The sequence below is a fragment of the Elephas maximus genome, chromosome 1 (assembly GCF_024166365.1).
Source record: "Elephas maximus indicus isolate mEleMax1 chromosome 1, mEleMax1 primary haplotype, whole genome shotgun sequence".
Taxonomy (NCBI): domain Eukaryota; kingdom Metazoa; phylum Chordata; class Mammalia; order Proboscidea; family Elephantidae; genus Elephas; species Elephas maximus.
The window spans coordinates 196,889,514-196,905,664 of record NC_064819.1 but is presented as its reverse complement, the minus strand read 5'-3'; the positions used below and the strand labels follow the sequence as shown (position 1 = coordinate 196,905,664).

Sequence of the window (16,151 nt, the reverse complement as noted above, 5' to 3'; positions counted from 1 at the left end):
CTGATTTCATTCAAACACACACATATACACATGTATTTATATTTCCAGGTTTTGTCATAAACTTGGTCATTAATTATATATACATATACATATATATACATATACACACATATAATTTGAATAAAGGAACAGTATGTGGCTTGGTAAATTATGTCAATGTTGCAGTAAATTGAATTTCACATTGTCTTGATTCACAAAGGAGAAAGCTGAGTAACTGATAGATGTCAGTCAATAGAATCTATTCTAGGAACTGCACACAGAGATCGAAGTCCTGAATAAAAATTATTATATTTATTCAGTTGTGACCACACATTTTTATTTGATATTTTATAAAAATTAATAAAGTATACACCATAAAGTCTTATCAGAGAAACTAGTGAGGGTGATGTATGGTGAACCCACTTCAAGCTGCTGAAGAAGTAACAAACTGTAAAATACTTAACTGTCACAATATAGCATTATTCTCCTTCCAGATAAATCATTTCCTTGCTGTTTTCATTATCGGTGTGAACTGCTTTTGTTAAATGCCTTCAATAGCTATCAGATATTTAAACGAACAAACAAAAAGCAAAGCCACCTTCTCTACTCCACCGACTCTTGTGAAATGGAAGGATAATAAGCCCTGAAGCAGTCCTTAAGTGAGAAGCAAAAATTAAAGGCCTGAAGGTTTCAGAACAAGCAAAGCCAGTGAAGCAGAGAACGAATTCAAATATTTGGGAAATGACAAATAAACCAGAAAGGAGACACGCCAGCTGTTCACACTGGAAAGTTACTGGACATTTATTTTCTATTCAAGTTCTATTTATTACACGGATAAGGAACAATAAGTTTCAATGGGGTGAGGTGTCGTACTCATTATTACATAAATAAGGCACAGTAAGTTTTCAATGGGGGTGGGGTGCTTTTTAGGGCGCTTCTACACTTCCCCTTCTTCCTACCAACAACTGCTCTGGTGGGATCCCCACCGGGGGGGAATAACCCCAGGTCGCCTCTCCTCAGGCAGCGGGTGCTTTTGCACTCGTTCTCTGTTGTCAGGCAACACCGCTTACCAAACTCTCTTGTCTCAAACTCGAATTTCTGGAATAGGGCAGCGAACGGCGCCGGTTCCCCTTTCCCGCTCGCGGCCCCCGAGCGGACGCGGACTCCAGGCGCAGGCGGCGAACAAAGGCGGCGCGGTGCGCGCGGCCGGGGCCGGCGCGCGTCTCTCCGGCAGGAGGCGGAGGCGGAGGCGGCGGCGCCGCGCCCGAGCCCGCATTCCTTAGAAGCGCCCGAAGCCCGCGGGGCGACGTCACCCCTCGGCTCCGCCCCCGTCCCTCCCCGAGCAAAGTAACTCTTGACTAACAGGAGCAGCCTCCGCCGAGCATGGAGAGCTGCCGCCGCGGTCGGCCAGCGACGCGGGCGACGCTTGAGCCCCAGAGGTAGTTTGGCGTCCGCCAAGCAGGAAAAAGTGTCGGCGGGTGGCTGCCGACTCCCCGCCCTCAGCCCGCGAGGTCCAGCCAGCACCGCTGTCGTGGGTTTCGCCGCGGTCCCCCGGGCCGCTCTTTGCAAAGCTGCTTGAAACTTCTCCCAAACTCGACATGGATACAGCGGCGGCGGCGCTGCCTGCTTTTGTGGCGCTCTTGCTCTTCTCCCCGTGGCCTCTCCTGGGGTCTGCCCAAGGCCAATTCTCCGCAGGTGAGTGGCCAGGGGACGTCCGGAGCCTCGATCAATGCCCCAGGCTCGGGGCTCGCGAAGGGTGGACCCGGCTCCACGCCAGGGCCGGGGGCAGTTATTTGGGGACAGCTTTCGTGGTCCCGGTGTACCGGCTAGAGAGAGAGGTCCCCAGAGTTCGTGTCAGGTGGGACTCGGGGCACTGAATCAGGCGCTCGCCACTGGGCGCAGGTAACTTTCAGTGTTGAGACCCATTGTTCCTGTGTGCGGCTGGCTCGGGGCGCGGGCTGGCAGGGCTGGACGGTAGTGTTTGGAGACCTTGCTTTGCTTGGGAAATTGGCAGCCTGGGCGTCCAGCGCAGCGTGCACTGGGTTAGTGGAGAAGAGAGAAAGAAAGTAGTTACGACTCTGGGGACGGCCACTCTTTTGCTCGTGGTGTGGGCTTTTTGCTGTTTGCCACTAGAGTGTTCAAAAAAAAAAAAAAAAAAAAATCCCCCGGGAGGCCATTGTCAGAAATGTGAAGATTCGAAGGGACTGACCTCGGCGCGCTCTGCCAGGTGCTTTTTGTCCCGGGAATAACCTCCCCTGACTATAGTCCTACTACTTCCCGGTCCCTCCCCCACCTCTTCTCTCCTCCCCCAGCGCTGGGTTGCTCCTGGACTTGGACTGTGAGTTAGGGTTTTGCGTGGAGCATGTTCCTGGTGTGTACTGGCAGAGGCTGTAAGATAGATGTTTTGAAATATGATTCGAAGGAACCACGCAGAGCCGTCCTGGGCAGGGGAATCCTGACCCCGAGAGAGAGCCCGCTCCTGAGGCAAAGCTACCGCGAAGGTGGCCCAGTAACTCCCTGAGCCGCCTTGAGTGACAGGGGCTGCAAACCAGTACCGTCCCCCCTTCCTCCCAACACCCCCACCCAGTAGAACCCAGAAGAAGTGAAGTGATGTGGTGAGGTCTTGTATGTTAGACCTTTGGGTTTTAAGTAAAGCCACTCAGAGAAGTCCGTGAACTCCGGTCTCCCGGTTCCCTCCTCTGCTCCCTTCCAGTTTGGTTATCTTTCCTGTAAATTGTTGCTTCTTTAATTCTCTCCTCTGAGGGTTCTGAAGTTTCACCAGGTGGACGCTGGAGAGCAGGCTTCCAGGCACTTGTCTGCCTCCCGCCGGTCCTGACAACTTTTCTGGTCAACTCACTCAGCTCAGATAGGCTGGCGAGCGCATCTGCTGCCTGGGGTCGCGGTGCAGATGGAGACGCAGAGGTGGTCGAGGGCGTGATGGAGAAGAGGAGGAAAGCCATAGCTGCGCTCCTGGCTGAGGCCGCGGAGGAAGAATTTACTTTGTACTTGTCAGTTGCTCTGGTTGTTGTGGCTGCTTGGTTTCCTGCAAATAAACTCCAATTGTTGTTTTCCGGAGTAATACTTTATTTCCCTTCCGTTCTCTCTAGCCCCTTTAGAACTCTATAAAAGGAGTTAGGCAGCAGATCCAAGTGGCAGCATGTGTTGTGCGCTCAGGCAGAGATGATAAAATATCAGCATGTGGAGGAGAAGCCTTGTATATAGGTGATGTCTGCAGAGAGTAACTGCTGTGTTCAATGAACGATCCGATGATTTGATTTAATTCTCTCTGGAGAAAGCATTACTGCGTGCATCTCTGGCATATAATGCCCGTTAGTATTGGAACTGTACTTGATGTTAAGTCATTATATGCAGTCAGGTTGGAGTGAGTATTGATTTCTGTAGTGTTTGTCCCTTCGCAGAGGGCCTGTGCTTGAAAAGGCATGTAGTTTGTTAATTGAAAGTTTGAACTCTTACTAGTTGCATGATTAAACGTACATGTATTCAAGAGTTAGACTCTGTTCCAACAGCTGATGGATACATTTTCTGCAGTAAAGAAACTTTTTTAAATGTTATTTATTGTTTAATGAACAGAGAAATACTACATTTCCTCCAGCAGAATGTGCAGATGAGCTTTTGTGATCCTTGGAGTTCAGATATCTCAAATGAACAATTGTATTCTTAGACATCGAGTTTGAAGTAATTTACCTAAATATGCCTGGCTTTAGTGACGAAAGCATAACATTTGACTTTGTCACATTAGCGGACATTTTTAATATATGCCCAACCAAACCAAACCCACTGCCGTGGAGTCGATTCCTACTCATAGCGACCCTATTAGGACAGAGTAGAACTGCCCGATAGAGTTTCCAAGGAACGCCTGGCGGATTCGAACTGCCGACCTCTTGGTTAGCAGCCGTAGCACTTAACCACTGCGCCACCAGGGTTTCCGTTTAATATGTGCAGTTCTAATAAACGCAATTCTCGCAGGACTGTATCTCAGACTTTGCTCTTCAGAATTTATGTGTACATACAAAACAAATGCCTTTTATTTCCAGTGTTTAATGTCAGATTGTGGGTCTGCCTTTCTCCGTAAATTAAAAGTTTGTTTTGTAAACACTTCTTTTTTCTGGCTATAATAAATCATTTGGTATTCTACTGTCATCAAGACCTATGGCAGTCAGATTTGTTGCAAAGACATTGATTCAAGAATCGGAGGTGTGTTCTTTCTCGCTGTTTTTCTTTTATTCCACTTTAAACAATAAACGTATTGCTATTGAGAAATTTCAGTAAAAATACCTTAAAAGTCTAAAGCAAGAACATGTACAGAATTTCAAAATATCCTGTTAAATGTCTTTTAAATCATGCCCGGTAAGGCCAGTTTACCACTTTCAGATATTATGGTGTGGTTCCTAAAAAGTGTGTTTCACAAGCAAATTTTGAAAGACTGAAGATTATTGGATCTTTGACACATCATGTGTGCATCTAATCTGTTGTTTAAACCAAAAATTTAAGGTTGTTTTCATTATTGTGACTTTTTTCTTAGCTTTTGGAGTTCAAGTGTAAAAATGCTGCAGAGTGAGCTTTTTTAGAACCTGAACTTCCCATAAATCTCAATTTATATTTATCGTCTTGCAGTTCAGTCTCTCATAATGACACCTGTGTTATAATTAGGGAAACTGAGGCATAGATGCACAAAAATAGGTTGAAGTTTATTCTGTTGGTTGTGTAGCTATCATTTGATATTTAGCATAGCTGGGCAGTGTCCTAATGTAAGAAAGTTTTCTGGATTCGGATGACTGACAAAACTAGTCACAGATTATGTGACTTGCAAACTCAGTTTTCTCATCTGTAAAATGGGAATAATAATATCTATCCTGACCTTTATACATGGTTGTTGTGAGGATCAAGTGAAGTAATTTATGTGAACCAGCACTGTAAATTGCAAAGCATTGTGCAGCTATCTGGAGTATAATCATCATACATGATGGTAGTTGAAGTGCCTTACCTTCAGCTTTTTCCTTTACTGCTTTTATGCTCTCCCTGGTGAGTACAGGCCTTTCAGGACTTCTGTTTTGTTTTTGCTCAACTAGCCATTCATTTTAATCACTCTTAAACATAAGCATCCTAGATTGGCCAGACCATAATTTTTTCAGCCCAATAGTAGACATTACCCTTTTTATTTTTTTTTTTAATGACTTACCTTGTGTTAATAGTTACTTGCACTGTATCTGAAGGAGCCTCTATTAACATTTCTAGTATTCTATCTATAGAAGAAATATATTTTCAGTCAATTTCTTTAGCTGTTTGTTCAACTGTTGGTTGTTCAGGTTCTTCATCTCTGTGTAGAGAATAATATGCAGCTTTTTAGATGCAGTCTTATCACTGACCTAGAGAGGGACTATTGTCTCTTTAGTGGGATGTGAGCCTGGAAATGCAGCCCAAGCTCCTGTCTTGGATACAGTTCCTGGCATGCCACACTGTAAATGTGCACTTACTTAGATCCCTCAGGTCCTCACAACTCATCTAAGCAGTGCCACTTTCCGTGTGTCTGACCTCTTGCTGTCTCTGTATGCTAAATTAATTTGTCTTATATTTGTTACCAACGAGGAAGATACATGAGAGGCAGCTTGTTTTAGGGCTTGCCTTTTAGTTTTCTGGTTTTGATTGGCCAGGATCCCTCGGTTCTTCAAATCCTTAAAACTCCAAATTTCTAATCAATAGTAATGATATGTAACTGGACGTTTCCCAGAACTGGTTTTTCTCTCTCTAGTCCCCTTATATCTGAATCTGTTGATTTTCCTGGATTGCGAGATGTCATTTTGTGTCTGTCCTAACCAGACGGGGAGAGGCAGGCCTGGCTGCTATTTGGGCATTGACATGTGTGCTGCTGACAGCTCTTCTCTTTGTGTTCATAAATGTGAATTTGAAAAATAAATCAGCCCCTCTGCTACCCTGCCCCTCTCCCACACTGCCTCCTACTCCTCTCTAACAACAACAAAGCCCTGCATGAATATCCACAAAATCGTAGCCTTTTTGTTTTCGCCACATTATCTTCTGTTCCTGGACATGTTCTTAAAAACTGAAAATATGACTCATCCACTACCCAGTGCTAATGCCAGTCCTTCCACCAAATCTTGTGTTGCTACAAATGATAGTTTATTACAGGTTTTTGTTTTATGGCTTTTCAAAGAATATTTAAATCATGTGATATAATCCTATATAGAGAAACCATGCTGTCATCTATTAATACCTTTAAAGCCCAGTGTGCTACGTCTGCTTAACGTGGTATTAAAGACTCAGTATGAATCATATTAAATATGGACCTGACGCCCGGAGGCCTGGAAAATGCTCTCTTCATCTGCCCTGTGCTGTTCCTGTTTCCTCTCCTTGGTCTTTAGGGAAGGCAGGAAGAGAAATGCTAGAAGATTGAGAGCAGGAAACATCAAGGGAATTTACAGAATGTTCTTGAAGACAACACAAAGGACACCAACTTCTGGACTGTGTGTGTGCATGTGTATGTTTGTGTGATCTTTCACTTAATTTTCTGAAGAGGGGAAAAATTCTCTTTTTGCCTTGTTTATTTGATCAGCCTTTGCTTTTGTCCAAATGCATTCATTTCTTATTCTGTGGATGCAAAAAGTTCCCTCTGTGTATTCCTCTCAGACTTTACCCTTTGATTATATGTATCTGGTCTGTATTCCTTTATGAAATGATGTTTCTCTTTGCCTCAAAAGGTTGTAATTGCTTTTGAACATGACTTGTTTTTTTCTTGAAAACTCATGCTGCTTGTCACAGTTACTGAGTAATGGTGCTCAGACAATTCATGATATATCTTAAAATGGTGTTTGATAACAAAATAATTGGAGAATACATCAATCATGCTAATTTATGTTTCATTGGAAGCCAAAAAACCTAATGTTTATATCCATTAAAAAGTCCTTTAATGTCATAGAACGTTTATACGTTTGTGCCATTATACCTCTGAATGGAGAGAGACTTTAAGTTCCTTTTGTAAATAGGGATAAAAATTTTCAGTACCACATTACCTGATTTTTACCTGAGATAGGTGAGATAACTTACAATTATGCTTTGGAAAACTTTAAAAATTATTTTTATGTTTGAACGGTTGATATCAATGTGAACTCTGGAGGTAGATATTTTACAAACTTCAGGTTGATCTTAGTGGAAATGTGCTTTATGAAATATCTTGTTAATGAAATATAGTTCTACATAAAGTATTAGTTCCATGAAGATTCTGTTGTGAGAATTACATTTATTTTAGTATTCTGGACAAGGATTGAGGGAATTGATTTGTAGTTAATATTTTAGTAATAAATACTTAATTTACATAATAAAAAAAATCCCTGGGTTTGTGAGGTTTTTCAGATTATTGACATTCCGAGAAAACGTTGGGCCTGGGATGTAAAGATCACAGTAATCCTGTTATGGAACTTTGCCATATCCTCACTTAACTCTGAGTTGAATTTTTTGGCAGAATCCCCTGTGTGTTGATAATCCGTAAAAATTACAAGTCACTTATTTCGTCACTTACAATTGTTTTAGTAGCCAATTAAATCCTAAATGAAATAATCCAAGTTTCTACTTTATATGCTTGTAGAGCTCTATTAATAGAAATGATGAATAGGACAGTGCTGGCTAAGTTCTCTAACAGGTGTCATTTTAGAATTGTTCTAATAACAGGAGCTCAGGTAGAAATAAAGCCAAAGAAAATAGTGTCTGGTTGAATTATTGTTTGCATTTTGTTGGGAAAGCTGAAAGATGTGTATGTGTGCACGTGTGTGTGTGTGTGTGTGTGTGTCTGTGCATTAACAGTGATAGGACTTCGTAGTCCAGTGGACCAGGTTAGAAAGAAGCTAAGCACATCTACAGATGGGATCACACCCGTAAAATAGATTCTTGGAAGGAATATTGAAAATAGACAATTCTTTTCTCTATTTCATAGATGGAAAAATTGAAATGGAAAGTAAATGAGCCATATACTATACTATATTTTAACAAGAAAATAAATGAAAGTATATACTACCTTTATTTTATCTTACTATTTTTATACTATACTAGGAGCCCTGGTGGCGCAGTGGTTAAGAGATCAAAACTTCGGCAGTTCAAATCCACTAGCTGCTCTCGTGAAACCCTATGGGGTAGTTCTGCTCATTCCTGTAGAGTCACCGTGAGTCAGAAACAACTTGACAGCAGTGGGTTTTATACTGTACTATGTTTCAAAAAGAAAATAAATCTTCCTCTAAACTGGTGTCTATTTTTATAGACCCTTCCCAGTGCAGCCTGATGCTGAAGCAGCTGCTCATAGGCTGATTCCCCAAACCCTGCCCAAGGCAGCAGCTGACTAGCTTCAGAAATTCCCTTAATCTTTGTTGAACAGAGGGCGACCTAGCAGCTGCTTAAGCAGCAGACTGACCACAGCTCCTAGAGAGGAAGCCTTTCAAGGGTTTGCACTGCCCATCCAAGAATTGATGGCTGATTTGATTCATGGTCTTTGGATTCTCCAGTTGCAAGGTTCCTAGGATTTTGCTACTTCAGTTGGTATCCACAGACCAGCAGCATCAGTACCACCTGGAAAGTTGTTGGAAATGCAGCCTAACAGGCCCCACCATACCCAGAACCCAGTGCCGTTGAGTCGATCCCGACTCATTGCGACCCTATAGGCCCCACCATAGACTTACTAAATCAGAACCTGCATTTTAATAAAATTCCCAGGTGATATGCTTGAATATTTAATTTTGAGAAATAACTGCTTTAGGACAGAGAGAAGATTTGCTTGTTCGATGTACTTTACTGCAGAATAATAAGAGTATTGTGAAAGGATTAATTAAAACATGAAACAAATTTCCCTGGAAATATGTTTATGATCAATATTTACTTGATTATAATTTAACAGCCCAGACGTATCAAAACAAAAATACTGTATGTTTTTTTAAAAGGAATAGGTTCAGATAATTTTGAGGAAATATTTTCATAATGGGGATAAAAATGAGGGTAAATAAATTGGTTATTAATGTTTTTATATAAGATCTTTAAAAGTAAACACAGTATTTCAGGAATGAAGCACGATATATGTAAATCATTTTTATTTAGCATAATGTTGATACAAGAAATAGTCTTTCCTCTGACAATACTAGTAAACAGTCTCTTGCTTTATAATTCTCTTTCTTCTAAGTGTAATTTAAGGATCTTTGTAATAAGAAGCTCATTTATAGGACAGTCAGATTTAATGAATGGGAGTTAGTAGGCAGAATGCATTAAATATCACTGGTGTTCTTTTTACTATCTTTTGTGCTCATATTTAAGAACAGAGATTCGTGTCAGTTTTCTCAAGAGAAAAATTATGATGTAAGAGGCAGTGTACACTATTCATGTCAAAACACAATTTTACTTGTATTTTATGGTTTGCTTTAGCATTCTTTTATGAAATGAGTTTTCCCAGAAGACCTAATTGCCTTCTTATTAATGAGCCTGCAAGTGTTTTTTGTTACCCATTTTCTATTCTAAATGTGCCTACTTGTGCTGGGTGTTTCAACAGTGAAGTCTCTGATTAAATCACAACTGCTATATTTGTTTTTACCACTCACGAGCGATTAAAAAAATACAGGAATAATGACATGGTTATGGCAGAGACTAATGAAAACCAAGAGGTGTGAATTAATGTTAACCCATAATAGTTGGCCATATTATAATAGGAGGAAATGGTGTATCTGTATTCTTGAAACTGTAAATGAAAGTCTGCTTAACCCATATTGTCTGAAACACAAAAAAATATACAGTTTTGTTAATAAATAAACTGCAAGTCAATATGTTTCCATTTTTACTTATAGTAAACACTGGTGCTTAAAGAGGCTTAACTGGAGAAAGATCAATGTTATAGGAGAACTCAGTGATGGAGAAATTCTGAAAGGTACTTTCGTACATCCTGAAGAGCTTTAGAGTCTGACAGCTCTGACTTCTTACTTTTTCTAATTTTATTCCAATTCTTAGGGCTTGCCTTTTGTGCCAACTCTGCTTTTATTTTTATCAGCGATACATAGGCCTGTTTATTCCTTCACATGTTGGTTGGAGAGGAGAGATTTTCCAACAGCAATTGCAAAAACGATGTTGTTGTTAGGTACCATCAAGTTGGTTTTGACTCATAGTGACCCTATGTACAACAAACAGAATGAAATGCTACCCAGCCCTGCGCCATCTTCACAATCTTTGCTATGTTTGAGCCCATTGTTGCAGCCACTGTGTCAGTGCATCTTGTTGAGGGTCTTCCTCTATTTCGGTGACCCTCTGACTTGCCAAGCATGATGTCCTTCTCCAGGGACTGGTCCCTTCTGAGAACATGTTCAAAGTACATGAGATGAAGTCTTGCCATCCTTGCTTCTAAGGAGCATTCTGTCTGTACTTCTTCTAAGACAGGTTTGTACATTCTTCTGGCAGTCTGTGGTATATTCAGCTGCCGTTTACTGAGTGCCCATGACCTGCCAGGACCTATGATTGATGTTTTACAGGATTTTAAATCCTTGCATAATGCTTTAAGATTGAAATAATCTTTATTTTACAAACTGAGGCCTGGAGTTTAAATAATAACTTGCCCCAAGTCATAGTGTGAGGAACTAGTAGAGCCAAGATTCATTATTGAATGTGTACACATACGTAGCAATTTGACTTTTTTTTTTTTGTATATTGGCAGAAATGCAACCCAGGCTGGTTGCAACAAAAGAGGATTCATTGCCTCCACTGACAATTCAGGTAGAACTAGGTTTAGGAACTCAACGTAATGCTGTTGAATATGATTTATCTCTACCTGGTATTCTTGGCTCTGGGGCTTTTTCTAGGAACTTCATTCTTAGGCTCCATGTAAAGGCAAGTTGGCTGTAGCAGTTCTTAACTCTGCAGCTTCCCAGGTTCAAGTCCATCAGGAAAATATAAACTTATTTGCTGGTTGTACCTGAAAAGACCACAGGGTTCCCTCTGATTGGATCTAGGAAGTCATCATCCATCTAGCCCCTGAATCAAAGGCTCTGAGGAGAAGTATGTGTGCAGATTGGCCTAGCCCAGGATTCTGGGCTCAGTCCTAGATGCCCACTCAGGCCACACGGACTGATGAAGGAAGGGAGACTGTGGATCCCAAATCACCAGTTGTCAAAATACAGGGGGATGGATTCCGGGAAGGTAACAGAGGGAACAGGCTACAGTGTGGCTGATCGAGATGGAATTAAACAAGTCGTGAGCAGTAAAAGCAAAGAAAGAGTGGGGAACACCACTGTGTGAATTTATATCCTTGTGAGGGAGAAAAAAGGAAGTGGTGGGGAAAAAGCAGGTGATGCAGATGTTCCTTCCTCTGGACCACTACTAGGTGGTAACATCAGGAAAACATGTTGGTTTAAGCCTCAGTCTGTAAGTAGAAAGGGTGAAGGAAGAAGAGAGGAAAGAGACAGTTTGACAGGTTTGTGTGCATTGCCGATCAGCTGTTCTAGGGAGTGTGTCTTTTATTGGTTTTCCCTTTAAGATCTACTTTAAAACACCAATTTCATGCTTTTCATTATGTCATTCTCTGCCTGCCTCAGTATTGAATAGTCCAAGATAAAAATTTCACAGAATTTTAAAAGCTAAAATGGACCTTAGAAATTAATGATCCCTTCCTTCATTTATAGAATAAGAAACAGGTTCAGAATGGAGACATAACTTGCCCAAAGGCATATAGCTTGGAAAACTTGAGCTCAAGCCCAGGATTTTAATTTATAGGTCAGCATTATTGGGGAGGGGGGGGGATATATATACACACACACACACACACACATTTTTTGCATAATTATAATATATAGATAATTATTAATTGTTTTCTTTAATTATTTGAGTTTTTATTTTGAATTTCTAAAACAATGTTTCAAAATACAAACCTGATTTAATGATTGGCTTTGATTAGAATAGTAATCCAAATGTAAGATGGTAATAATTATACATCTGCACATGAAAGAGACCATCTTAGCAGCTTGGTTATCAGGTGTCATGACAGGATATATATATATATATGTACATGTATGTATAGGTGTTAGCATGTATGCATTTGCTTCTTAGTAAAAGGCAAGAGGCAAGTTAAGTTGTGGTAAATGATGCTGGTCAATAAAGTAAAATAAGATCTACTAACTCTTTACTCTTTGGAAACTAATTTTGAAAAACCTCATGGTGAAAGTGGATCTGTTTATAATTTTGCTCTTCTCAGACTGCTGCCTAGCTCTATAACACATACCTGAGCAACATGGGCTATTTGAAGTTGTTCTAGGAAATATCTTGGGGTACTATATAATGAATAAATTGTAGAAGAGTAGCAGCTGTTTCCCAGCTTCCTCCTCTCACAGTGAGAGAATTATGGGACCTATGCAGCCCTAAACCCTGGCGGTGTAGTGGTTAAGAGCTGTGGCTGCTAACTGTATGTGGCAATTCTACTCTGTCCTTCAGGGTTGCTATGAGTTGGAATCCACTCGACTGCAGTGAGTTTGGTTTTTTGGTTTGATGGAGCCCTGGTGGCACAGTGGTTAAGAGCTTGGCTGCTAACCAACAGGTCAGCTGCTGGAATCCACCAGTTACTCCTTGGAAACACTATGCTGCAGTTCCACTATGCCCTATAGTGTCACTACGAGTTGGAGTCGACTCGTTAGCAATGGGTTTGGTTTTAGTTTAGGAGCCCTGGTTGTTCAGTGGTTAAGCACTTGGCTGCTAACCAAAAGATCGACGGTTCAAACCCACTAGCTGCTGTGTGGGAGAAAGACATGGCAGTCTGCTCCTGTAAAGATTTACAGCCTTGAAAAAACCCTATGGGACAGTTCTACTCTGTCCTATAGGGTTGCTGTGAATTGGATTCAACACGATGGCACACAATAACGTGTTAGACTTAAGCCTGTGTTAGTGACTTAAAGCTGGATATGACTGAAGACCAGAGGTTCAAATGTGGCTGTGCAAGTTGAGATCATAGTGTAGCCCTCAGTACTTCTACAGTAAATGTTGTTGCTGTTGTTAGATGCCATTGAGTTGGTTCCGACTCATAGCTACCCTCTGCACAACAGAACCAAACACTGCCCGGTCCTGCACCATCCTCACAATTGTTGCCAAGCTTGAACCCATTGTTGCAGCCACTGTGTCAATCCATCTCGTTGAGGGTCTTCCTCTTTTTCACTGACCCTCTACTTTACCAAGTATGATGTCCTTCTCCAGGGACTGATCCCTCCTGATAACATGTCCAAAGTGTGTGAGGTGTAGCCTCACCATTCCTGCTTCTAAAGAGCATTCTGGTTGTACTTCTTCCAAGACAGATTTGCTTGTTCGTTTGACAGTCAATGGTATATTCAATATTCTTCTCCAGCACCACAATTCAAAGGCGTCAGTTCTTCTTTGGTCATCCTTATTGTGCCTTTTGCATGCATAGGAGGCAATTGAAAACACCGTGGCTTGCGTCTGGTGCACTTTAGTCCTCAAGGTGACATCCTTGCTTTTTGACACTTTAAAGAGGTCTTTTGCAGCAGATTTGCCCAATGCAGTGCATCTTTTGACTTCTTGACCGCTGCTTCCGTGGGTGTTAATTGTGGATCCAAGTAAAATGAAATCCTTGACAACCTCAGTCTCTTCTCTGTTTATCATGATGCTGCTTATTGGTCCAGTTGTGAGGATTTTTGTTTTCTTTATGTTGAGGTGTTATCCATACTGAAAGGTGTGGTCTTTTATCTTCATCAATAAGTACTTCAAATACTCTTCACTTTCAGCAAGCAAGGTTGTGCCATCTGCATGACGCAGGTTGTTAATGAGCCCTCCTCTAATTCTGATGCCCTGTTTTTCTTCATATAGTCCAGCTTCTCAAATTGTTTGCTCAGCATACAGACTGAATAGGTATGGCGAAAGAATAGAACGCTGACGCACACCTGACTTTAAACCATGCAGTATCCCCTTGTTCTGTTCAAACGACTGCCTCTTGATTCATGTACAGATTTCTCATGAGCAAATGAGAAATGAGAGTGTTCTAGAATTCCCATACTTAGCAATGTTATCCATAATTTGTTATGATCCATATAGATGACTGCCTTTGCATAGTCAATAAAACACAGATAAATATCTTTCTAGTATTTTCTACTTTCAGCCAGGATTCATCTGACATCAGCAATGATATCCCTGGTTCTGTGTCTCCTTCTAAATCCAGTTTGAATTTCTGGCAGTTCCCTGTTGATATACTGCTGCAGCTGCTTTTGAATGATCTTCAGCAAAATTTTGCTTGTACGTGATATTAATGGTGTATTGTTCGATAATTACTGTGTTTGGTTGGATCACCTTTCTTGGGAATAGGCATAAATATGGATCTCTTCCAGTTGGTTGGCCAGGTAGCTGTCTTCCAACTTTTGCTGGCATAGACAAGCGAGCACTTCCAGTGCCACATGTGTTCGTCGAAACATCTCAATTGGCATTCCGTAAATTCCTGGAGCCTTATTTTTGCTAATGTTCTCAGTGCAGCTTGGATTTTTTCCTTCATTGCCATTGATTCCTGGTCATATGTTACCTCCTGAAATGGTTGAACCAATTCTTTTTGGTATAGTGATTTTGTGTTTTCCTTTCATCTGCTTTTGATGCTTCACACGTTGTTTAATATTTTCCCTGTAGAATCCTTCAGTATTGCAACTTGAGGCTTGAATTTTTTCTTCAGTTCTTCCAGTTTGAGAAACGCTGAATGTGTTCTTCCCTTTTGGTTTTTTATCTCCAGGTCTTTGCACATGTTGTCATAATACTTTGTCTTCTCAAACTGCCCTTTGAAATCTTCTGTTCACCTCTTTTACTTCATCTTTTTCTCCTTTTGCTTTAGCTGCTCAACGTTCAAGAGCAAGTTTCAGAGTCTCTTCGGACATCCATTTAGGTCTTTTCTTTCTCTCCTGTCTTTTTAATGACCTCTTACTTTCTTCATATATGATGTCCTTGATATCATTCCGCAACTTATCGAGTCTTCAGTCATTAGTGTTCATCGCGTCAGATCTGTTCTTGAGATGGTCTCTAAATTCAGGTGGGATATACTCAAGGTCATGCTTTGGCTCTTGTGGACTTGTTCTGATTTTCTTCAGTTTCAGCTTGAACTTTCATATGAGTAATTGGTTGTCTGATCTGCAGTCTGCTCCTGGCCTTCTTCTGTCTGATGATATTGAGCTTTCTATTGTCTCTTTCTACAGATGTAGTCGATTTGATTCCTGTGTATTCCATCTGGCGAGGTCCATTTGTATAGTTGCCATTTATGTTGGTGAAAAAGGTGTTTGCGATGAAGTTGTTGGTCTTGCAAAATTCTATCTTCCGATCTCCAGCATTGTTCCTGTCATAAGGCCAAATTTTCCAACTACTTCTTCTTCTTTTCTGACTTTTGCTTTCTAATCACCAGTAATTATCAATGCATCCTGATTGCATGTTCGATCAATTTCAGACTGCAGAAGTTGGTAAAAATCTTCAATTTTTTCATCTTTGGCCTTAGTGGTTGGTGTGTAAATTTGAAAAATAATTGTATTAACTGGACTTCCTTGTAGATGTATGGGTATTGTCCTATCACTGACAGCATTGCACTTCAGGATAGATCTTGAGATGTTCTTTTTGATGATGAATGCAGTAGCATTCCTGTTCAAGTTATCATTCCCAGCATAGTAAACCACGTGATTGGCTGATTCAGAATGGCCAAACCCAGTTCATATCAGCTCACTAATGCCTAGAATATCTATGTTTATGCATCCCAATTCATTTTTGATGATTTCCAGTTTTCCTAGATTCATACTTCATACACTCCATGTTCAGATTATTAATGGATGTTTGCAGCTTTTTTTTTCTCATTTTGAGTCATGTCGCATTAGCAGATGAAGGTCCCAAAAGCTTGACTCCATCCATGTCACTAAGGTTGATTCTACTTGGAGGAAGCAGATCTTCTCCAGTTGTATTTTGAGTCCTTCGAACTTTAGGGGCTCATCTTCCGGCACTATATCAAACAGTGTTCTGCTGCTATTCATAAGGTTTTCACTGGCTCATTCTTTTCAGAAGTAGACCCCTGGGTCCTTCTTCCTAGTCTGGGTTAGTCTGAAAGCTCAACTGAAAGCTGTCTGCCATAAGTTACCCTGCTGGTATTTGAATACTGTTGGCATAGCTCCCAG

The 16,151-nt window shown here is 41.1% G+C and overlaps 1 protein-coding gene across 5 annotated transcripts in view; it reads left to right on the top strand.

The window, feature by feature from the left end:
* Positions 1-1,321: 1,321 nt before the first annotated feature.
* PTPRK (protein tyrosine phosphatase receptor type K) overlaps positions 1,322-16,151 on the top strand; it is a 694,658-nt gene continuing 679,828 nt past the window's right edge. For all 5 annotated transcript variants that reach the window (XM_049901316.1, XM_049901385.1, XM_049901556.1 and 2 more), the window contains exon 1: positions 1,322-1,674. In XM_049901316.1, coding sequence (XP_049757273.1) covers positions 1,578-1,674 — 97 coding nt within the window. In that variant the 5' untranslated portion in view covers positions 1,322-1,577. The remainder of the gene's footprint in view (positions 1,675-16,151) is intronic.